This window comes from Anopheles marshallii, chromosome 2 (genome assembly GCF_943734725.1).
Source record: "Anopheles marshallii chromosome 2, idAnoMarsDA_429_01, whole genome shotgun sequence".
In the NCBI taxonomy this organism is placed as follows: domain Eukaryota; kingdom Metazoa; phylum Arthropoda; class Insecta; order Diptera; family Culicidae; genus Anopheles; species Anopheles marshallii.
In genome coordinates this window covers 12198355-12221641 of record NC_071326.1, presented here as the reverse complement: position 1 = coordinate 12221641, position 23287 = coordinate 12198355, and the positions used below count along the sequence as shown (strand labels likewise).

Here is a 23287-nt window from a genome sequence, read left to right as displayed (position 1 = left end):
TCGCAACGCAGCGGGTTGCCGTTGCGTTTTCTTCATCAGCGCTAAGTGTTTTGGTGTCATGTTTTACTCTCCGCCGCCTCAACACCAACGCTCCCCCACGCACTCTTCTTTTGTGTGCCAACCAACCGAGCAAGGCGCTGGCAAGCCAAATAAATGATATTCCCCTATCGGGAGTTGGTTTTTATCGCACGTGTTTAGAGAAGCGGTTTGATATTTGTTGCCCAGCTTGCCTTATTCCTCGGAACTCTGGCACAGACCAGTTAATGGCTTGGAAGAGACAAAAACAGAACGAGTGTGGTTTCCTCGCGGTGCGCGGTGTGGTGTGGAAGTCCCATTGGAAAATTGCTCGATTGCCTCGTTATCGTGCCGTTACATAAATGGAAGAAATTCCCACGAGTTGGCCACGTGCCCCACCACCTGCGTGGTCGTCCCCCACTTACCGGGGCACAGCGGAATGGGCTTATTGTAAGCTACTGTGGCACCGTTCGGGATTGCAAACGGTACCCACCCACCCAAATTCTCCGTACCACCCCCCCACCCCGTCGCTCGGTGGGAGATCCTTTATGTTAGTTTAACTTTAAATCGTTTTTCAAAACTGTAAACTATTTAGTGAAGCTTCGCAAAACAAAATGCCATTAGGGATACTGTCACAAAAATGGTGGTCCACTCGCTAGCCTTCCCTCCCGCTGCATCCCTGGCAGGCCAAGCTGGTGCTAGCCAGTCGTTCGGACATTTTCTCATTAAACTCCGGAAAGATTCGCCCAGATATGGGGAAATTGACTACTGGCAGCTGTCTGTTACCGCAAATGACGGGTTTGGGATTGTAATTATAAGTTACTCCCTGCCGGAATGGCATTCCAAAAATGTGTTGATCGCACTACCTCGTCACATCGAAACGGGTCAGGCCCCCCTCCCCCCTGCACGGTGCTAATGAAGGATTGCAAAATTTCCACGCATCCGATTACATGTTTGCGTGCGACAGATAAGAAGCGGTCGGCGAGATGGAATGGAATTGCTGCTCTGCTGATGTACGCCTTTTCTTGCTACCGCGACTTTCGGTGCTGACTATTCTGCTTCCGCTTTTCCCCACACACCATTCGATTGATTGTCATTAAGCTGCGAACGAAGGAAACGATAGAAGGTGGAAAATGGTTCCGCCATCAAGCTTTCAACCCTTTTTTTCTGTCAGTGACTGTTTTTTTTGCTTTTGTTGTGTCCTATTCTTGTAAAGTCGTGCCTCCCAATCAACATTCTTTGAACCAACCATGAAGGAAACAAAATTGAAACAAACCAACCGACCGACGCACCGGGCTCGGAACGATAATGAAATTCCTGCCATTTTTGACTTTGTGTCGCTGGGTTTTTTTTTGTTTTTCTTCACCGTGCGACGCTTGTCACGCTGTGATGGTCGCTTTCCAGCCCGCTAAACGGGGGACACATCCGGTCACAAAGGGTGGAAAAGAAAATGTAAACTTACCACACAACACCCCCCCCATTTACAACCCGGCACGAGATGGTCCTGTGTGAAGGCCGAGATGGGCGCGCGAAACTTTCCTGCCACGCTCGCTCCGTTCATCTGCAGCGACGATCGTGCGAATGGGCAACGTGGTGTGTGTGTGTGCTTACTTTGTGGCGAGTTTTGCCTCGGCGGGTGGTTGAACATTGATTGAGGGCCAGTCGATCCAGCCGGCGGTCGATGGAAAATCGCGCCGCAATTTAATTTAAATCACCCTTGCGAGCAAAAGTCATAAAACTTTCACATCGCGTGCATTTTTTTTGTTGTTGGGATTGTGTTCCGACCTCGTTCGATACGCTGAACATTTCACGGATGTGTTTTGTTGGTGTAGCACAGGTCCTTTTTGTGTTGTTTAATGATCTCACAAATCGTTGACGAGTTCTCGAGCGAGAAGGAAAAACTCTAAACATCTTGCCAGTGTTAGAATGTACTTGAAGAAAGTATAATATTCAGCGTACCAGCGACAAAGTGTAAAAGACAGTCACTCACCGAAAAGTAGCCACTGCCGCAGATCAAAGCATGCACCTACGCACGAAAATAAGGTAAAATTCGCTATAAATAGCTTTTTTGAGCGAAATCCGACGGAACGTTTATGAGGAAGCAACCTCACCAGAAAGAAACTGCCTTTTTTGCCTTTTAATATTCCGTAAGCGTTCGCTCGCAGGCAATGTTGAAATGAATGCAAAATTGAAAGCCAAAATTGTCTTAGATTATTTAATTTACCACCGGAACCATCAACTCCAACAGCTCTGCGGGCGGTAGATTTTCATCTTTTCGTTCGCCGTCTGGTTGGATATTTATTTATTTTTTTTTTTCGTTCGTTCACCTGAACAGAGAGGGAAACGAAATCAAAATCAACCCTGGAAACCATCCATCTAATGGAGGACAAATGCACAGCGCCGCTGTTGATGCGCTTTTTTCTTTGCGTGCCATTTTCTTGGAAACGCTATTTTATTCTGCCTCTTCTCCAGAACGCTGTGCTAAACATACCACAATGACGAATTTGGGGCGAAACGATGGCAAAACGGTGCAGAACATTGCGCCGTACCGCCCACAAACTCCACGAGCCAATTTAGGTATTCATCTTTTCAATTCTACAGCGCTGATCATGAGAGCTTGTTTTTTGGGGGCTCTTATTGTCCTGTTTGGTTTTTGGCCCCAAGTCATTTGCTCTTAACAATGAAAACTGCCTCGCAAAATATGCTTCATCTGGCGTGAGCCATCCCATCAGTGAGGCACGTGTTCAATACGTGCTTCAGCGGAAAACACGCTACGCCACTCCACACTGAAAAGTACCTCTCATGTGAAGAAGATGGAAAAGTTTTTATTGAAATATTGTTTGAATTAAACTTTACTACCCGGCTTGATGTGCGTTTGCACAACCCACGATTTGTGCTTACGATTAACGATCGATCGTTACCGGGCGGGGAACGGTTGTGCCGGTACATGTCAACCATCGACCGAAAAACGTTGCGATTAGCTGATGGAATTAATATACAGTTCATGTGCATCGGAATGTAAACCATGCGTACCGCACATTCCACATACCCACCCAACACCGTGGAAGAAGCCCATCGTCAGCGTTCATCGAATGACTTAAACTCCGCTCGGCTTTTGAGGTTAAAATTTAACGACATCGCACCATCTCGCTAACCCCGACATTTCTCTTTTTAGGGGTAGGAAACTTTTTGTTTCGAACCATGTGAACAACCAAATGGTGTTGAGTGGAGTCCACCCCTTCCGTGGAGCCTTTTAAAAGCCTCCCGAAGACGATCCCCTCGGAGTGCAAAACGTGATGGGTACACGGAGGACATAAATCTTCAACTGCTTTGTTAATGGGCGATAAATGTGAAGCGCGCGTGGGGTGTGAGGGCGCAAGGCGTGGAAAGAGGGGGGGACAAGGACAAAGTTGCTCCTATCCCAACTCACTGCCAAATGAAGCCGATGGCTTGTGTCTTCGAGGGGTTATTCTTGGAAGGTGTGTAAAACGTGACCCAAGAAAGTAGCCTTCACCATGGACAGCTAAGATCTTGACCATCCCAGAAAAGAGGGCGGCCGGGGGAGGGGGAGAGTGGAAATTAAAGTCTATGTTTTGCTTGACCCCGTCTCGTCTCGGAGGAATTTAAAGCCCACGGTGATGCTGCATTTCGGGCGCCGAACGAAACCGTACCATTAGAAGGAATGTTAATGGAATGTTAATATCATCACCCGTTATGGCTGTTGGGAGTTTAGTTTGAGGTGGTCGCAAAAGAAAAAAAAAAGCTGTGCTGATGTTATGAATTTCTAATTACATTCCCTGGCGAGAAGCGTTCATGTTTTCAGTTTCATTGACGATAGCTAAGGCTGCTTCGATTGTACAACCGAGACGCTGTACGAGACGCTCTGATGTATGAACCGTCCGGGACATCGACTGTTGCATGTTTCACTCGACATGCCATATTTGCAGACGGTCGCTTGGAATTCCCGGAGCCAAACAAACAAAAAAAAACGCACCCACCCGACGGGCAAAAGTTTTCCAATTTCCCAAATGGACTTGTTTTGGCGTTTGATATCAACTTCAAATCGGCAGATCGACACCGCTCATAAACATCTTGTTTCCGTGAGGAAGCTAAGACAAACAAACGTACATTCCCGGCCTGTGCCATTGGCCATGGTATTCGCGACGCCTGGAACGGCTCAGCAGGAGCCAAGATGGAATGTTTTAATGAAATTTCTCACCAATGTATTTGTTTAAAAGTGGTTCTTCCCTGCATTAGTCGGCCAGCCGGCTCGAAATTAACATTTCGGGGGCGAAATGAAGCCGAAGAAAATTAATCTCCGTGCGTGCGCTCAAACCACCACAGCGGTCTGTAAATAACCAGGATTAATCGCCCAATAAAAATGCGCAAACGTTCGTCGCTGTGCGAAACAATCTCGCACGATCGTTCAAAAAAAAAAAGGGGGAAATGGGCGCAAAGGGCGCAAACAAAACCCGGAAAAATCAACCCCGAAATGGATATCATTTTCCAATATCGCATTACGCAATGTACAATATTTGCCGAAGGGATCGCTTCTGACAGCACAGAGGGGGCGAGGGCATCAATAATTTACTTAAATCGATGTAAAACCATCCGCTAAGAGTATCCTTATCTTTCTGACCTTTCTCTGCTTTCAGAACCAACAGCAGCAGCGCTGGCTGTAATACAAACACACACACACACACGAATCAACAACGGGAAACCGAAGCGGCCACCCGGCCACCCCACCGGTTGTATGTGTGCGTGCGTGTGAAACCGTCGCCGGCCGTAAAAAGTTATCGCAAAAAGCAAAAAGGGTGATTTTATTAGAAGACTGACAACATCTGACGGACTGCGTTGTGTTGTGCCGTACCTAAGTAAATAAAACGGCCTATTTACACTTCCCTTTCCCCGGTGGCTGAAAGTGAAGTGGAACCGTGGGGCCCGCGTGACGAAGAAATGCGAAACGGGTTCCACGCAAAGTGCTCGGTACGTGTGTTGCGTGTGTCGGAAGCTTGCCGGGCATTGGATGTCCTTAATTTTGCTGAACCCTGCAGCAGTAGCGGGCAGTGCCACCCACCCACTACCCCCGCTAGTGGTTCAACGGTCGAATGATTATTACGATTATTACTGAGCACACGCAGAACGCTGCTGTTCCGGGTGCACGTTCCGAGTGAAGCAGAACCGCCGGTGCCCTAACGGGGCGAATGTGCGAATTTGACAACTCGTGTCGCACGTCACAGGATGTGCGAATATGATGGCCAATAAAGGCAAAGGACAACAGTGCGTTCGCCGATGGTTGCCGGAAGGGTTAACGACGGAACACAAGTGCTTATGCGTATCGAATCGTAGATATCGGCCAGATTGAGCCCTCGGGGCCAACCATCAACGGCAGTCACGAGACGTCCGAGGGGATTCACCAAGAAGGAGCAGGAAGAAAAAGGAGATCGAAATGACGGTCGTCGACTTGTCATAAAACGATTTTCCTCAATAGCAGCGGCGGCCGGTTGTTTTAGGATATCGCAAAACGAAATCGAAATTCGCAGCAACAGTGCGGGCGCGGCGGACAAGTGTAGTTGGAAGTAGAGCAGCCCGGAGAGTGGATTTTTACAAAATTTATGAAACGGCCCTCCACAGTGTACGGCAAAGCGTTTGGCAAATCGTGTAGTGCTTCTCCATCTGGTTCCTTCATATTTTGCGTTTCTTTTCGTACTCGGAAAACATTTGCGATCGCACGCAACGGTACGACAGTCGTGCGAACGACCGTGTCGGGACGTGCACAGTTCTCCCCAGTTATCGAAGTTTCCCGGTGCAGCCATCGAAAGTTCGAACCGATTGGGCTCTCCAAGCCGCGCGGGAAGAAGTTTTCCGCCGCAGAACGAAGTGCGCTTCGTCCGGCGCGTCTCGTTCGGCTGTACGTGATCGGTATAAAGGAAGCAGAAATTATGTACGACGACCCGGATCGACCGCCCGGGCGGCACAGGACAACGGTGGGTGAGATGCCCTGCCTCGCCGGTCCGCGCCGAACCGCAGCCCGACATCGAACAGTTCCAACCGGTGGATTATTGCTGTGGCTGGGATTGCTGACGATGTTTGTCAAGGGTAAGTGTTCGGACAGAAACAGATGAAAGAAATCGAAAGACCTCAAGCAAGCAACTTAAAAAAAAACCGAGCAAGGGTTCAGAGATTTGCCCTCGGCCGCCCGGTCGGTGTGTTTGGTTTCGGAAATGGTCACGTAGCACGTGTTAGCAAATCCGTTGGAATTTCCAACTAGTTTGCCGTGGTGAAGCATTCTAAAGGATGGTGTCCCCTACTTTAATTTTCAAACAGGGAATGAACCCGGCAACGAATGGGCTGCGGGGTTCGGGCGCACGTTATTATTCCACACACATGCTTCCATCGATCGAGCTCTGATGATCAATCAAGATATTATGAGATTGTGATGACTTTCAACATCTTGCCGGTGAAGGTGGGTGGGTGAACGAGAGCTTTCGAAGGGATTTTCCCGGAAGTGAAGATGCTTTGTGTGAGGGTGGCCGCGTACCGAGACACCACCGGAACGTATCCAATTCCGGTCGGAGCAAATTCAAGTTGGGGCGCGTTAGGGTGATGAAACGAAATGGAATGGAGCTTAAAGCAATCAGGAAAGTCGAGAGCATCAAAACGGTTTATTTCTTTAGTGACAGAAAATGGGAAAACGATTAGATAATCGTTTCATACTGTGTAGACTGTTGATATGTCAAACATATCCAACGTAATCGAAGCATTAAAGTGCGCATTAGAGAGAGAGAGAGACGAAATTGGAATGGTGACGAAAAAATGTCATTAAAGCTAACTGAATACAATAAAGTTCCATAGGAGGCTATGTTTAATAAGCCTACTAAGGAAAAAGGATTCGAAGTACCTTGAATAACAAAGCCGTCCAAAACAAAGAAAAACTGCATCGTTTTAGCTTTTTCGTGGTCTTCACTATCAACTCGTGTTGGTCTCAGAGTTAGCCCAGAAGTATAATTCTATGGTTATGATTTGTTCTAAACAATTTTGTCCATCGCTTCCGAGTGCCATTAGTGACGTTGGTTGTCGTTGCTAAAACGTGTTAATTAACCATTCGGACTGTAATTGTTTACAAGTCGCTTCTTCTGGGCGATTGTCAGTGAAATTTGGAAAAGCATTAAGGAGCATCGTTGAGGAATTATATTTCCTTAAGCACAACTGCAACACACCTAGAGTACAACTAAGTTATTTAATACCCTGAAAAAATAGGGTTTGTTTTGAACATTTTTAAAATGTTGAGAGAGATAGCACAACCAATCTTAACGTTTGATCATGCGTAAAGCTATAGCTATAAGTTGTAGAACTATCAACTACGAAGCATGTGTCCAAAAATTCAGTTGCGCTTATTGAAACTGCACAAACGTTACAGCTGTTTTTGTAGGTAATATTTGTCCTTTGAATAATGAATCGCGTAAGACAAACCAAAACAGATAGAAATGTTAGTTCTAAAGTAAAATGTTGGCATAATAGAATAGCTACAAAACAGGGAAAAGTTCGGAGTTTTCCCCTAGGGGTGGCAGGGATCTGGTGTGAAAATTTGCTGAAATTTTTTGCCTCGTGCCACAAATTGAATAATTTTCGCCGTAAGCTTGTAACTATTACATTAATTCTACTTAGTTTGGTATTAATTTCCGACGCAACACACCCATCGTGCATGTAACACCCGGTGCGAGCCCCGTAGGTGCATGACACCAAAAAAAAAAAAAATGCATCCTTTGTTTATTGGTGCCTTGCAGCCACTATTTACCACGCGCCATTCTTTTTCGCACACCCGTGTCTGCTACCGGTCGTTCATTTTCCGTGGAAGATTTATTTACCACCATCAAAAGCTTCGGCACGGGCTTAACATCACAACGCCCCACTCCCTCCCCCCCGGGGCGGGTGCGGTTCACAGGGTTTTGGAGGTTGATGCGTAAATTATACCACCGACAAACTTTCCCCCGATCGATAGCCGTACCGTTCCGTCGACTGCGAGCGCACTCACTGCAAACTGGTGAAACTCTGCTAAAGGATATTCAGTTTCAATCGTTTGCGGTAGCCAACCTGGTCAGCGTGTACGGCACGGAACCGTTCATAATTTACGGTTGACCTCAAGTGTTGATTAAGTACGCTTCCGATAGGTTGATTAATTATTGCCAAGCATCGAAACCTATAGGTCAATCAAGCACCCCACGGCCCACGGCGGACGGGGACTCAAAATAAAACGAGGCAAGGTGGTGGCAATCGTCCACCGTGTACAGCACCACCGGCCGGAGATGATGACTTCTATCGGGCACCATCAATCATGTGTCGGAATGCGAGCAAAAGCTTGTCAAATGCAAACACGCTTAGATGCCGAAGAACAGGACACAACCAATGTGCTAAAATTGAATGAGTATCTCGCAGCCCCATCACCCCACAGAAACTCCCGCATCGGTTGCTCGTTGAGTGCCCTTCAGAGGGAAGCGCGCGCTCGAGAGTGCTGCATGTGGTGTTGGTTTAGTTAGTTTCGCACATACGGACAATGTTGTTTGGTAATGGTGTGTTCTCGACGCGAAAACAAAAAACCTGACCGTGCCACCCCGCCCAAAACGTGCGACCAACCACACACACCCGGGCATATTTATATGTCCCGAAGAGGAAAAACACGCTCATTGTGCAAGTGCAATGATAGAAAATGACAATCCATCAATCATGTTTTTCTGGGTTCTGATCAATTTTAGTTATTTCATTTTGTTTCTTTCCGTTATCCCGGATATTTGCCTGTTTTTGTTCGGTGCTTCCGAAGCGAGTGTCATATTGAATGGGGGTTCTTTTTTTTTGTCCGCTTCGTTTCGTTCGTCCGCGCCCATTCGTTCGGTGCTTTGATTCGCACACAAGAACGGAGACCCTTTTTGCTCGTCTACTCGTCTTCCTTTATCCAGTTCTAGGATTTTGGGCTGCGGGTCGACAAAATAAAAGGACCCCCCAACCAGCAAAGGAAGAATCCTTTCGCTTCCCACTGGCGGGGCAGCAGGTTTGGGATCGAATCATTCGGCCAACATACCGACAGTAGAAAAGGAGTTTGCCTGGTGGCGGTGAGAAAATGGACCCGGGGAAAAAATACACATGACCGTGACCGTTGAACGGATCCGTGACCGCAAGTGGGTCGAAAAGATGTCCTTGCGGAAACAGGCAGAACTTGGAAGGAAAACATTCGCTCTCGACGATGTTGGAGCAGTGCTAGTTTCGGTTCCTTCGAGTATCCGCTACATCGGTTCGGTCCTTAAACCGGGGATCAATAGCGATTCGGAGAGATTTGCCGAACAAAAGCCAATAATGCCAGAACACACACACACACACACACACACACACGGCCGTGGACGTGACGGTAGAAGGGAAAATAAAAAAGGAACTCCCGGTAGGAAAATCCTCTTGAGTATCCCTTGCTCACGCACCGCTCGTACACACATTCGGGAATGTTTTCCGCTAATGCTTGAACAACATTGTTTGGGCAGGGAGAGCGGATGGGCACACACACACACACACACACACACACACAGGCGAAAGTGGCCAACGTTTGCTGCTTCCCGTCCCACAAAACCCGGTAACCATTGAAGCGCAAAGCAATAGAGCAAAACTTTATCGCCAAGCGGCGCGAACCAAGCGCTTTCGCTGAAGCATTCGGCTATTCGGGGTCCTTTCCGGCCAGTCTTTTCCGCTCCGTGCCGAATTGTGCCACGGAAGCGGCTTACGGATGTGGAAAGTTTGGCATTTGTTTTCTCGGTCCCCCCCCCCACCCGCGCCTCCACCTCCTCCTGATGATGATGATGATGGCGATGGTTGTGTGCATTATTGATACAACCCAATAAAGGCCATTTTAAAGCGAAGGTAAGCCCCAGCTAATGTCCCCTTTTTTTTTTTTTTGTTTGTGTTCGTCGCTTTTTGGTGGTGGAATTTTGTGCGAAATAATTTGTGTGGATCGTGGGGTGGTTGCTGTGAGGACAAAAGTTTCCCACCAGTGCACAATGGTCGCGTCTGCGGAAAAATTTCCCGAAAAATTTGCTGCTAGATGCGGGGAGTTTAAAGGCACAGCACAGCACCTTCCAAAATAAATCACATAAGCGATTATGGTTGCATAAGTTATTGTGAAGAGACCAGACCGTCCAGAGTGAAGACCGAGCGGCAGTGATTATTTTGATTCTTGTTAGCAAAATGGGAGCATTTCAGGAGAACACCTTTGCTGTTCTGCCCGAAAAATTAAAGTTTCTTGCTCGTCGAATAGAACAGTTCGATAGCTGAACGCATTAAAACCCTTAGAATGACCCTTTAGGAAAAATAATGACTCTCACAACAACCTCCCGCGCTTGCTGGACAGCTAGAAATGGGAGGCTAGTTTTACACTTGCCCCAATAAATCCAACGACAACGAGCTCTGTGCGGTTGCCACATTCGCCTAATGTTTGCTCATTAGCATAAGTGGTACAGTAAGTCGTTGTGCCTTTTAAACTCAGTGTCAGCACCTCTATTCACTGTCAGTTGCGTCGCCCTTCCTTCCGGTGCAGTAACCTCTTGTCCCCCGTGGTGGTGAAAGAAGCTTAAACCTTGTTGGTTGGCACCCTTTTTTTCTTCTTCTCTTGCCCAACCATCTTCAACCGAGTAGGTAAGTAGATTATGAGCGCTCTACTACGATGAGCGACGATGTTGGCAAGTCATTTTAAAAGGATCTGCCAAAACGCTTCACCTCCTCCAGCAGACTTGGGAACCGGGGGGGCCGTTCTTCTCCCTTCTCAGACGGCGGCGTGACAATCTCTCGGTGTGGGCGCTAATTTAGAGGGTGTTTTATGTGAATTATGTTGCAACTTTCTGTTCCGGCTAGCCGAACTTAACATTTCTGCTCTGGCGGGTGTGGCTTTGTCTGCGTTTGTGTCGCGGCCCGCAAGCCTTTTTATCCTGTGCCGCTTTGCTGTCCCTGGTGGGGCTCAATAATAATTATGTAAATTCAAATAAAAACTCATTCAACCGTTGCACACCGACCGGTGGTGGGGGGGGAGCCTTTTCTGTGCGCTCAAAATCTCGCCATATTCCATCGGAATATAGCGGACCATGGTTCATGTTTGGCCAGCATTCTCGCTCGCTTTCTAATACGTCCACAGTCTGGCTGGGTGGAAAAAGGATTTTTATCGCTTTTTTTCTGCCTCGGAGAAAAATCCCGGCTATCGCACACTTTCATTTCATTCTTCGTTTAAGCTGCTATTCAACGCTTCTCTGCCCACAAGCGAACCCCACCCACCGAGTCCCGCGCCCGTTCTTGGGTGGGAATTGCCCGCGAATAAAGCGAAGCCAAGTCTCGAGTGTTTTTCGCCGCACCCGCCAGGAGAATTAACTGGAAATTTGGCTTCGTGCGCGAGATGAGCATGAAAGGGGCCGAAAGCTCATCGCCATCGATAAGATTTACAACGATTTGTTTTGTTGTGCTCTATTCAGGGGTGTTTTATTATTGTGCACAGTTTTTCCGAGCTAGAGCTTGATGTGCCTGGCGGTGCCATCACGATAAAAGCTTCTTCGGTGAATGAAGATTAATTCACCCTATTCGTTTTATAAACGTTTTCAAATGATTGATCGCTGCTTTGCTCCATCACCTTCACCTTTGCTGGGACAGATTCCTCGAAGGATGCTGGCGAGGCATGGGGCGGTAAGGCAGGAGCAAAAAGGAGAAAGTATCTGAAACTCATTACGTTTACCGATCCCCATCGGTATTTAGCGAACGAAGTAATTCATTTTCCACCGATCAAAGCCCGTTCCATCCGGGCACTGCACAGCGGCAGTACACACCGGCTCGAGTGTATTGTATTTAATGAGCTTGGAGAATTGTGGCCATTGCTTTGTGGCCAACAAACCGACACCGAGCAGGAGGACGTTTCTGTGCTTGTGTTTTGTTGCGATGGTTTCTTGTTCCCTTTTTTCTTCGCCACCGGTTCCTTCGGTAAAGGCGGCGGAAGTCACTTTCCGGCCACCGTTGAAAGTGCGGTTGATGCTGTGATGCGCGATTGCGTTTAAATTTACTGGATGATGGATTTCGTAAATGGAGAATGCTGCTTTTTTTGTGGTAAGGATAGAAGCGATTGTGATGCAAAAAAAAAAGGCGTTGAATGGATGAATAAAAATCATTCCGCAACAGAACGCTTACACCGATACCGGTACAGCTAAACTTGACGTAGCGGAAGTTGGGGCGGCTGTGCCACCTTGAGCAATTCTATTATAACTTACTAAAATCTGTTAAACAACAGTCCAATGTGCTTTAGTGACCAGTTAAAGCTTATTTTTTCACTTATCAAACAGATACAGGAAAAAATAAGTTTTGTTTTTTTCTCATTGCCACCGTGATTGCACTTTTTCTATTCCTTGCAGTGTTTCACATATTTTTTGCAATATTTTATTTGAATAATAGCTTATTTCATTTCGTTAAAATATTCAAAGTTTGCTCTCAAATTTGGTGCTTAGCATAAAAAGGATGATGAAAATAAGAAAAATAGTCTTTCAAATATGAAATTCGGTACACAATAGCTAGTCATAGCAGGCTTTTCAAATATGAAACCGTAGTTCAGTCAGAAATGACGCTAGAGTTATACGTATGACATGTAAAACTGTTATAATTATTGTTTATTTTAAACAAATGTCAATTCATAGCTTTTTACGTTCCTCAACATTTTACAACAACATTTCGTTGACTCAACAATGTCGGATTTCGAACCTGACTCCACCCCGCAGGCTCACCATAGTTTCATTTATCGATGGACCACGAGCTTGCCGTGCAGCGCTGAAATCCCTACAAAGACGCTAATAATATTTACTGGAAAAATTGCCTGGTGGTTTACATGCCACAAATTCCACAATCGTTTAATAAATATTCATTTGCAGCGATTATTAATTGTTTCAACTTAATGTAACTACCTTTAAAATAGATCTTTAATTCCTGGTATCCCTTTTATCGACCTATCGAAACAATCAATTGCTGTGGAATGTTTTGTTTTTTTTTTGCATCTCTTCCGTAAAACACACCCATGCGAACGATGTACTTATGAAGCAGTGGTGCTAAGTTCGGGGCGGAATAAAAACATATTCCGTTACAAATTGAGTTGAGGCTACCCCTGGTGGGAACTGGAACGTACCGACAGCATCTCTTTACCATTTGAATAATGATTGAGCACAAGCAGCATTGCACTGGTGTGCTGCCAGGTGCATCGGAAAACCGATCGAACTAGGTGTACGCCGGAGCAAGTGTGAAGATGAACCGTTCCATTGGCAGATCGGTGTTTTGTCGAAACCCGGGCCCGGTTTCGACACTCGGTTCGTGTTTGGTTGAACGCTTCGATTACTTTGCAAAAGGGTTTGCAGCAGCTGCAGCTTGTGAGTATGGCCCGGCAAAGGCTACACTCCTTTGTATCCGTTCGGGATTGGGAAGCGGACGGCCATCAACGGTTTGGAGGTTGACGCAAATATCGAACATGGCGGAGAACGCCACAAGGGGGGGATGTTGCGGAGGGCACTCGGTAGTATCTGGCCATGCCGAATTATGGAACATAACATTTTGGCCCCGAAAAACCCGAACATGAACACCCCCGGGGCAGTTCATTTTCCTGCAGCTGCAGCTGGAAATATAACTCCCCGCAAAACCGATTCCGGATTGGCGGGTTTTCAGCTTCACCAAACTCCGAATCGGACGGGCGCTCGTTCGAAGGGTGGTGACACAGATTTTTGACACAATTGTGTGTGTGTGTGTTTTTTTTTTTTGGGGAGAAATTTCCGACGAAGATATGGCAACTGCATGCAAGAGTTTTGGGGGCGCGTTCGAGTGTGCACAGGTCCGTTTACTTCACCCTGGACGTTCATACTGCACCCATGCTTGATGCGTTTCGGTCGATTGATACACCGGCTTCAATTTTCATTTCCTGTGCTCACTGTGCGAAAGGCGGTGCTTGTAGCGAGTGCGTAATGGAGATGTGTCCAGTGTTTGGATGCAAACAGGAAATAAGTCCCTTTTTCGACCCATCATGTTCCTTTTGAAACTGGGCCGAGAAGACACGTAAGGTACATCGTATGAATATCGGTCACATCGTTCAAATCATCGCCTTGATCTAACGTCGAGGTGTACACGGAGGATTTTCCATGTTTGTTTGTTTTTTTTTTTTGCAATGGAGAATGTCTTTTGGCGAACACGTAGTACGTGTTTTTTTTTGTCTTCCATGTGACAGAATCGTATTATTGGGACGTGCGCTCTTCGCAACAAGACACTACCAAACGCGGCGGAGTAATGGATTTTGTGCCCGTTTTGCTATCTACAGCAACAAACAAACGCTGCCGACTGTTGCCGGACCACACGCAGAAGAAGGACTCGCCAATAGCATCACAAGTCGCCAGTAAAAGTAAATTTCCGCTTATATTTCAACTGCGGTTGTGGTGAGCGTTGCATCTCGGCACCGCAGGACCGTTTTGGGGGTTTGCCTGTGGCACCCCGGAACACGATGATTGACCGGAAAGAAGAAAAATGAGTTAAAGAAACCCGGTCGGTTTGCGGTTTTTGGAAGACCGTCAATGGAAATGAACTGTAGATAGTTTTGGGAAAGCAGTAATAAAAAAGGGGGGGATACGCCTCCGAAACCCCATCACAACGATGCTGCGTGACGAGAAACATTAACAATAGTCAGCAGGAAAATGAAGGAAATTGGTCATTATTGAATGGACCGGGTGAATGGTAGGCCATGGGTTTCCTGTGAAATTTCCTCCCGCACGAAAAAAGCCGACGCTCCGGAACGGCCGGCAGGCAACCGGAATGGGATTAGAGTGTAAATCGTTGATTGAAAAATTCCATCCCTCGCATCGGATCGCTTACAGCGAACTTCCCACCGATGACAACAACGATGACGGCCACAATAACTATCAAGGAAGCGTGCGTGTGTGTGTGTGTGTGTGTGTTGATCCTCACACACTGTTCCTGGGGAAAGGGAATAACCCACTGGAAGTAGCGAAACCAATAAATTTCCCAGGCCCCGGAGCCAGTACGCTAGCGCGCCCGTACACAACACTGATTTATCTTTGCCAGCCGCGCGTCCCCGGGTGCCCGTTGTCACGCTGAGTCAGCATTACGAAAGGGAAAGCATTTTCCCGCTTCTTCCCGTTCTCGGCGATCAAATTTGTTGTATCCTTCTTGGAGACGAGCGCTTCATTTCGGTGCTCCAAGGCTCTTAGACCGATCGATCGTTATTAGACTGATGGAGGGCAATTTACGCGCGCGCTGCAGTGGGATTTTCGGGCGGCGCACAATTTATGGCAAGCTGGCTCAGTTGGGGTTTGACGAGACGGGGTTTTGTTTTTGCTTATTTGCGCCGTATCTGACACAATGGTCGGAAGAAAGTGGCTGGGTTTTCTGAGTTAGTTTCGTTTTGTCACCGGGATAAGCCAGCTCTTAATGCATGTGTATTTCATGGGAATCGAAATGGGGATTGAATTTTAAGCATGATTAATGTATTCCGAGCAGAGCGCAGCGCAAACTAGTTCAAGGGTTGAGGTAGCAACATTGGAGAAGTGGAGGAGTGTTTATCCAGAGCAAAGGAACACCAAAACTCCTTATTCTACTAAATCGCTCTGTTGATTATCAGCGGCATTTTTTTTACGTTACTTTATGCCGGAATTACCTTCCCACCGACCATGGCAGCAGGAAAAACGGGATCATTTTCCTCTCACGTACTGATTGGGGCAGCTAATAACCATTTGCGAAGGACGAATCGATTAGCAATTCCGGTGTCAGAATAGCCGAGAAAGAAAAGGCATTTGCAGCAGATTTTTGTACATACCTGTAGCCAGCAAGTTGCAAACTGCTTTTTTCCTCCCCACTATCGTTCGGTACGTTTCACTCTGCCCACTGGCCACGTAATGAATCACGATCAAACATTTAGCAAATCGATTAACGGTAGCTAATAACAATGGAGCGCCACTATGGCCCGGAGGCGGACATTGGGCGGGAAATCTATTATACCTTTGACGTGAAACACTCAAGGATGTGTTTTGAAAATAGGAAAGTTAATTAACATGCATCCAAAATATGGCTCAATTTTTTCCATAGACTTGGAAGATTAGTTTTCGGTTACGATTCCGCTTCTGTCTTCAAGTTACATATATTTACTAAATTACTCTACTTTCAAAAACTAAATCTATTACCAAAATTGTTGCAAGAAGTCTACCAAATATTAAATGTCCTGTGTTTGCAGGTCGTTTTTTTTAAAATTTTGCTACATTCTACACGTGGCATGCTTTTGTTTTATTCACAAAGAAGGGCCAGTACTACGTAAACGTGTATCATATAACATATAAATCTTAGGTGTAAGACCACAGGAACCATTCACATTAGTTTGGAGATATTTCCTTCTTCAAGCAGTGAAAGGGCGCCTTGTACTCCCGGGTGCACGGGGTCGAAAACATTTGGCCTGTTGTTAGGAATGAACAAAATTAGACTTCTTTCGTAACTTCAATGTAGATTTCAGTTCTTTCTTTGGCCACCCAAAGCAAACAATTTTTGATTCAGTTTTCTTCCCCTTTTGTTATGCGCAAGAAACCTTCTTCTGATCTTAAGGTTAGTAAGTCCATCTGGTTAGTGTGATCTGAACATCAAACGGACATTCATATAACGAAGGAAAAAGTTTGCTTATGCTGTTTAATACTCTCGACAGAACTAAATTCTATGTCTAAAATTAAAAATAATGAAGAATGTATGCGATGTCCGCCCGTTAGCCTGAACCGGACCACTGTGAAGCGGAAGGAACAAAAATGGAATCTCATCAGAATGTAGCAAAGTGCAATAATTTGTAATTTACGGCTCATCTCACCAGGGCGCAGAAAGGTGAGCTTTTTTTCCCCGGTATGTGTAGGAGAACGTTAGCTGAATTCATTGAGCAATTCGATTCGGTAAAATAAGGGGATGAAATTACGCTTTTTCAACGCAAAAGTGCATTCCAGAGAGGTGCATCGTTGGGTGTGGGGAAGTTTGGTTTTCAATTTGTTCGCCTGCAGTAAAATACATTTCTCAAAACCTTAGGTCGCTTTGCAGCTAAAGGCCGGTGCAATGAAACAGAAAGCGCTCAGATAGAGCGTGAGGTTGAGAATGGATTTTTCGTGTCTTACGCTCGCTTTGCTTTCGGACAATCTTCCTCACGTTCGTGATGGTACGCTCGGATCGTTCCGTGCTTGGCGTGCTTGAAAACAATGATAATTTACGCGATACTTTTCAATTTATTGCCCACACATATAAATATTCGATTTCGGTGCGATGATTTATTTGGCGAACATTATTCCACCCCGTCCGTGGGGGAGATTGCATGACGATTGCATTCCCCCTACACATATGAGATGCATTGAGGACTATTGATTCGATGAATTGCACTAAAGCCAATGCCATCGATTCCCACCCACAGGTGGTGCGTGAGGGTGCGAATGGTGAAAATTTCGCAACAATCAACAATCGAATCAACTCGGAGCACACAAACAAGCGAACGAAGGTAAACAGGATTGTTCCTCCCACAGGCCCAGCCCGATTGTACGCCTTCTGCCCCCAAACGGGCGATAGTTATCGCGCTCCTTCACGAACCGCTTGGCGTTAATTTCGTATCGAAAAATTTGTAAACGATACGCAATTAAAGTGACAGTTGAATACAATAAAAAAAACAGGACAAGTGGGGCAGGCAATTTGAATACGGAAGAAATTAAAACCCATCCTCATTTGATTGCCTTTTAAACCCTCCGGAGCATTATATTCACTTTCTCCCACTGTTCGTGTGTTTATGGTTGTTTTGTAGCCGTGTTCTAGTGGGCTCTTTCGCTCATTAAGCTGTGAAAATTAACAGCCGAAACATAAAACAAATAACACACACACACACACACAAGCGCATGAAAAAAATAGCATCAAAACAAAACGACGGGTCATTCCATCAAAGGTTAAACAACATAAAAGTAATGCCTCCCCCCCCCAGTGGCCGTGTAACTTCAAGCCGGGACACATTTTCGGGCAATTTACTTCGAAAATGTACCAGGATGCAAGCCTCCCCTGGCCGGGTTTCGCTGATGCGCGACACGATTTGACGCAAAAGTAAAATAAAAAGCCCGGAGTAGCGCAAAATAAAAGGACAAGCTTGGCCAAATAAAAAAAAAAAAAAAAACACCTCCAGAAGGCAACCTTTCCCAGAAGACCGGTGGAGGCTGCTGGGTGGACTGAAAACAGTAAAATAGCCACACGGAAAACAAAATAGGAAAAAAACGAACCAAACGAGTTGGGGTTTTGGAGGATTTTCCGGTGAATTCTGTTGTATTTCTTTTATGCTCAAACAAACCTAGCCGGGGACCCATGCACCCGTAGGATACAAAACCAGAACTCGGTTACAAACCGAACAACCGAACCAAACCCAAAACAGCAACAACGTGAACATGGGACCAGCTGGTGCTGCCGCTGCTGCTGCCACCGGTTCGGTACATATACAACAATTAAACTGTAATTTTCCGCCATTTGCATTTTGCTGCCTCGATTTTCCCGGCCCAGTCACGGCACCGGAGCCTTACCGACTTGCCGACGGACCGTGCGCTTATGTTTGTCTATACGTACGTGTACCTGGGCGAGCCTGCATGTGTGCCTGTGTGCTATGGTCATGTTGGTCGCTCCTGAAATGCTCCCAAAAGCACACAAAAATAGCCGACCCTAGGGGTGATGCTGGTCGTCGTCCCTGCCTGGTCACAAAGCGGGTGGGTTAGCGTTCGGAAAAATCAACACCCACGGCAAACGCGGGGTAACAACCCAAACCCACGCGCCTGCTGCCACTTTCAACACGCGCCATGTTTGCAACCCATTCCGGAAGGTTTTGTCGGGCGGAGGTCCGTAACAATCGGCCCGCTCGCTCCATTCTCGCCAGCCGGCTTTGTAAACTGTCACCAACAACCGATGCGCGGGACAGCAAAACAACAGGGCAAAAAAAGGCATTGAACCCCACCTCTCGAACATGGTGGGCCACGCTTCTTCCGTGGCCTTTTTTTCGTTCATTTGAAAGTTTTCGACAACCCCTCGGTACCGCGGTGAGCAGATTTGCTGAGTTTGACGACTGTGACCACGAATCCGGGCGTGATTCGTGCACTTTTTTGTGTACTTTCGGACCGTGCATCGGTTTACAAACTTTCCAATCAGTTTTGCGCGACCGCTTCTTGTTCGCACCGAACGCGCCAGTCGAGGCTCCTTGTGCCGTGCTGTGGAACCTTTTTCCCGCCATTTTCCGGGCAGTAAAACAAAATCGCCCAAAATGGAAATGGAAAAATCCAATTGTACACCATTACAGCTGCTTCCACCCCCCCCCCCCCCCCCGAATTCCGGGATCTCAACAGCATGATCGCTTCCGTGTGCGTGATTTTGAGCTTTTTGCTACTACGCGGTCGCTCTATGTTTTGGTTTGAGCCACACAGATTTTTGCCCACTATTGAATGATGAAAATGAAAAATTAGCCATTCGTTACAGACCGAAGCATTCGTTGTTGGTTGTTGGGTGAAACTAAAAGCGTTTATTTTTGTTTGTGTTCGTTAGGAAAATAAATGCCTGTTAAAGACACCGTGTGTTCCAATAGTTGGCGATTGTTTCATTAGTGCCCTGGCAGGCGTTGGCATCGATGGACGATGGAGGTCTTTGGTTGGTCCGTTTAAAAAAAACACAATTTTTGCACGCTTTTTTGACACATTTTTCAACCTCGCTTTGTTTCGTCTTTTTTTTTCCTCCACAGGAAATCCCGAAACACGCAGTAACGAGCAGGAACTGAAGCCGAGCTTCGCCAGCCCGATCGAGAACGTGACAGTTCCTATAGGTAGAGAGGCGACGCTCAGTTGCATTGTACAAAATTTAGGTGCCTACAAGGTAAGACCATCCATTGTGCACTTTTAACCAGGTTTGCTGACAACCCTTTGCTCTTTTCGATGCATCATTTTTGTTCCCAGGTCGGCTGGATGCGGGCCTCCGATCAGACAGTCCTGGCGCTCCAGGGACGGGTTGTGACGCACAACTCACGCTACAGCGTGACGCAGGAGGAACGTGACGTCTGGCGGCTAAAGATACGCAATGTGCGCGAATCCGACCGGGGTTGCTACATGTGTCAAATAAACGTCACGCCGCTCCAGAAACAAGTAGGCTGTGTGGATGTGCAGCGTAAGTAAAGCATGTGTGTGAGTGTGAGGGTGTTTACACCAATCACTGTTCGGATCTTTGTGTACCTTTTCCCTTTGATTTTTGCAGTACCGCCGGATATATCGGACGAACAATCATCCTCGGATATGACAGTGCGTGAGGGTGGTAATGCAACGTTTTACTGTCGCGCCACCGGACATCCAGCACCGAAAGTCACCTGGCGAAGGGACGATGGAAACTCGCTCTATCTGCTCCGAAACGGGACCGACCAGCGCAAGGGTAAGCAGCTGAAAAGCGCGAGTTGCTTTCAATTGATTTTAAAGTTTTTATTTGGCTCTACCTCTGTAACATCGCCCCAAAAACACATGTTCGCCCCGAGAAAACTCTTTTACCGAGGCAATTGTTTTAAACAATCGGCACATGTTTCAACACGTCGAAGCAGTTAGGATCAAAGTTGGCACGAAATTACATGCAAGTACGGTGCCAAACGACATCCTTCTGCGAACTCGTTAGCTCTCGGCCCAAAAACCCCCAGCAGCATTAAACAGGCTTTCTCCCATCCTTTTCCCATGAACTTTACGATCCATCAACGGGACGGCCGCCCCTGTCTCGTGCATACGGCACCACGGAACGATCAAGACATCAGTAATGTCCCGTCGACTTCGGCAGTACTGAGCCTTTCTGATTTATGATCAATCCTTCGTAATACTGCCACTGCTTTAACCTCAAATTGGGGCCAATAATATTCACCATAAATTTTTACCTCATTGTACACACACCCCATCACGAGCCGCTCCCATCGGGCAGACATGTTTTTGTGCCGGTGCGCTTTATCAGCTATCTTTATCGTTTTATTTTTATTATTTACTTTTCCCTCCACCGAAAACCCGGCAACCATTCTCCCTAGCCGAGAGCAATCAAATTGTTACTGAAATTTGTTTTGCACCCGACATAAAAAAAAAATCACCAAGTAGAGCGAGACCCTTTTATGGGGCGACGGAACGCACAAACTTACGCAACAAGTTGATTTGGGTTGCATGGGAAATTTATTTATTGCCAAAGTCGCTTCTATTTGCTGTACCGTTGCGAAAGCAATAAGCAGAACCGGCCGATTATATTCCCTCGCTCCGCTTTCGTTCGTATGGATCGTTCAATCAAAACCATTTCTATGGGTGTGCATCCTTTCCGCAGTCGATCAACATGTTGGCATCTTCCTGAACCTGACCCACGTCAGTCGGAAACAGATGGGTGCATATTTGTGTATCGCTTCCAACGAAGTCCCGCCAGCCGTTAGCAAGCGCGTCTACCTCAACGTTCACTGTAAGTTCACCGGCCCCCGTGGAAGTGGTACTCCGTACATCATTTAAAGCCACACCTTTTGTACTCGGTCCAATTTTTAAAGTTCCACCAAACGTGACGACGGCGAAAACGCTGCTCGGGGCGTACGAGGAATCGGACGTGGAGTTGGAGTGTGAAGTGGAATCGTTTCCCCGCTCGGTCAACTACTGGACGAAGGTAGCGAAGGGAGGGCGCAACCCTAGCGGCGGCCCGAGCTCGTCCAGTGCGGAAAGCTTCAACCATCACCAGCAGGAGGTGATGCTGAACGGTGATCGGTACGAAATTCGGGAGCAATATTTTGGCAGCCTGTACTCGGCGAAGATGACGCTCCGGATTCGCAGCTTCTCCATGGCCGACGCTGGCAGCTACATGTGCATATCATCGAACGCCTTCGGCAAGACCAACCGAACGATTCGGCTGTACGGTAGGTTGCGGAACGTTTCCCAGCCCTGACATGCACACGTGTCTGCACGAGCTGGACTAGTTGGACCATCGTTGTGTTTGATCGATTGTTCTTTCCCACCTTTCGGTTCAATTTGCAGAGATTAAAAGACCGACGACCACCACCACCACCACGACGACAACGACCACCACGACTACGACGACTACAACGACTACCACCACTACACCTGCACCGCCACCTCCTACGCCGCCGCGCCGAAGAACTACACTAATGGGCCCAAGTAAGTACTTCCGAAGTTTTGCAACATGAAAGCCATGCCCTTATAACGTCCCGTTTACACCTGTGTTCACTAGAAATGATGGATGTACCAACACTAGAAATACCAACACTCGAGAACAAGTTTCAACAAGTCCACTTTATCATTACGGTTGCTTTTTTTTAAGCTATGTTTTCGAAGTGTGTATGTATCACGCTTTAAATTCATTGAATTTTCCCCACTTGCTCGAAGTTGTGTTAAATCATTCCGCGAAAATGCTTTATTTTTCCCACAACGCTTTTCTTGCGCACTCTGATGTGGACCGGCGGTAAAGTTACGGTCCGATCAATACACAGCCCCCCCGATACGGTTCCGTGCACTCCAAAATGACAAGAACACCTTCGTCGTGTAATGATGCCATTTTGTTTTCTCTTTCTCTGCTCGCTTTCCGTTGCCGGTTTTCCATCCGCCCGTACCCGATTGGGTGTAACGATCCATTCTGTAGGGCCACCGTACGACACAACGCCCTATCCTCCGACAGGATTCATCATCGAGTACATCACCTACTCGCCGGGCTACGTCGAGTACGGGGCGAACGGTGAGACCTACATCAACTATCCGCATCTGACGGCCTACTCGAAATCGTCCTCCTCGTCCTCCTCTTCCTCCTCAGCGAACCCGCACGGATCAGCGGCGGCTTCGTCAGCGGCTTCGCCACCCTCCACGGTCGCGCTGCTCGGTGGCCGTTGGACCGCCGGCACGCTAGGCGGTACGCTCCGTCCCCTGTCCGGGCTGGAGGATAGATTTATGAGCATTTTGATCGTGACAGCCCTGTCCTGTGTGTCCTTTTTTCGCTACTTTCAAATCTATCTGCCCTGGATTACACTTTTTCTGCTGCTCGTACTGATCGGTCGCAAGCCGAAGGAGAAAATCTCGCCCGATCTCGTCTTCCACCATGCGCCGTGTGCGCTGTGAGGGTACGGCACCGGGTGCCATCTGTCACCGGGCACGGCTACACCGCCACCAACGATGGCAACGGGGACGAGAACGGCCCTGCAAGACAA

The 23287-nt window shown here is 47.2% G+C and overlaps 1 protein-coding gene across 1 annotated transcript; it reads left to right on the top strand.

Annotated features, from left to right (window-relative positions):
* The first annotated feature begins 5957 nt into the window (after positions 1–5957).
* LOC128708164 (lachesin-like) lies at positions 5958–23198 on the top strand. The gene is made up of 8 exons (XM_053803125.1): positions 5958–6114; positions 19829–19959; positions 20040–20247; positions 20335–20505; positions 21418–21546; positions 21629–21988; positions 22107–22247; positions 22729–23198. Exons 1-8 carry the CDS (start codon positions 5958–5960, stop codon positions 23196–23198), a joined length of 1767 nt encoding a protein of 588 aa, XP_053659100.1.
* The last annotated feature ends 89 nt before the right edge of the window (positions 23199–23287 follow it).

Coding starts and splice junctions, on each gene's coding strand:
- LOC128708164 (XM_053803125.1), top strand. CDS start 5,958: ATGTACGACGACCCGGATCGACCGCCCGGGCGGCACAGGACAACGGTG. Junction 21,989..22,106: donor CCGAACGATTCGGCTGTACG/GTAGGTTGCGGA, acceptor TTCAATTTGCAG/AGATTAAAAGACCGACGACC. Junction 22,248..22,728: donor AACTACACTAATGGGCCCAA/GTAAGTACTTCC, acceptor TCCATTCTGTAG/GGCCACCGTACGACACAACG.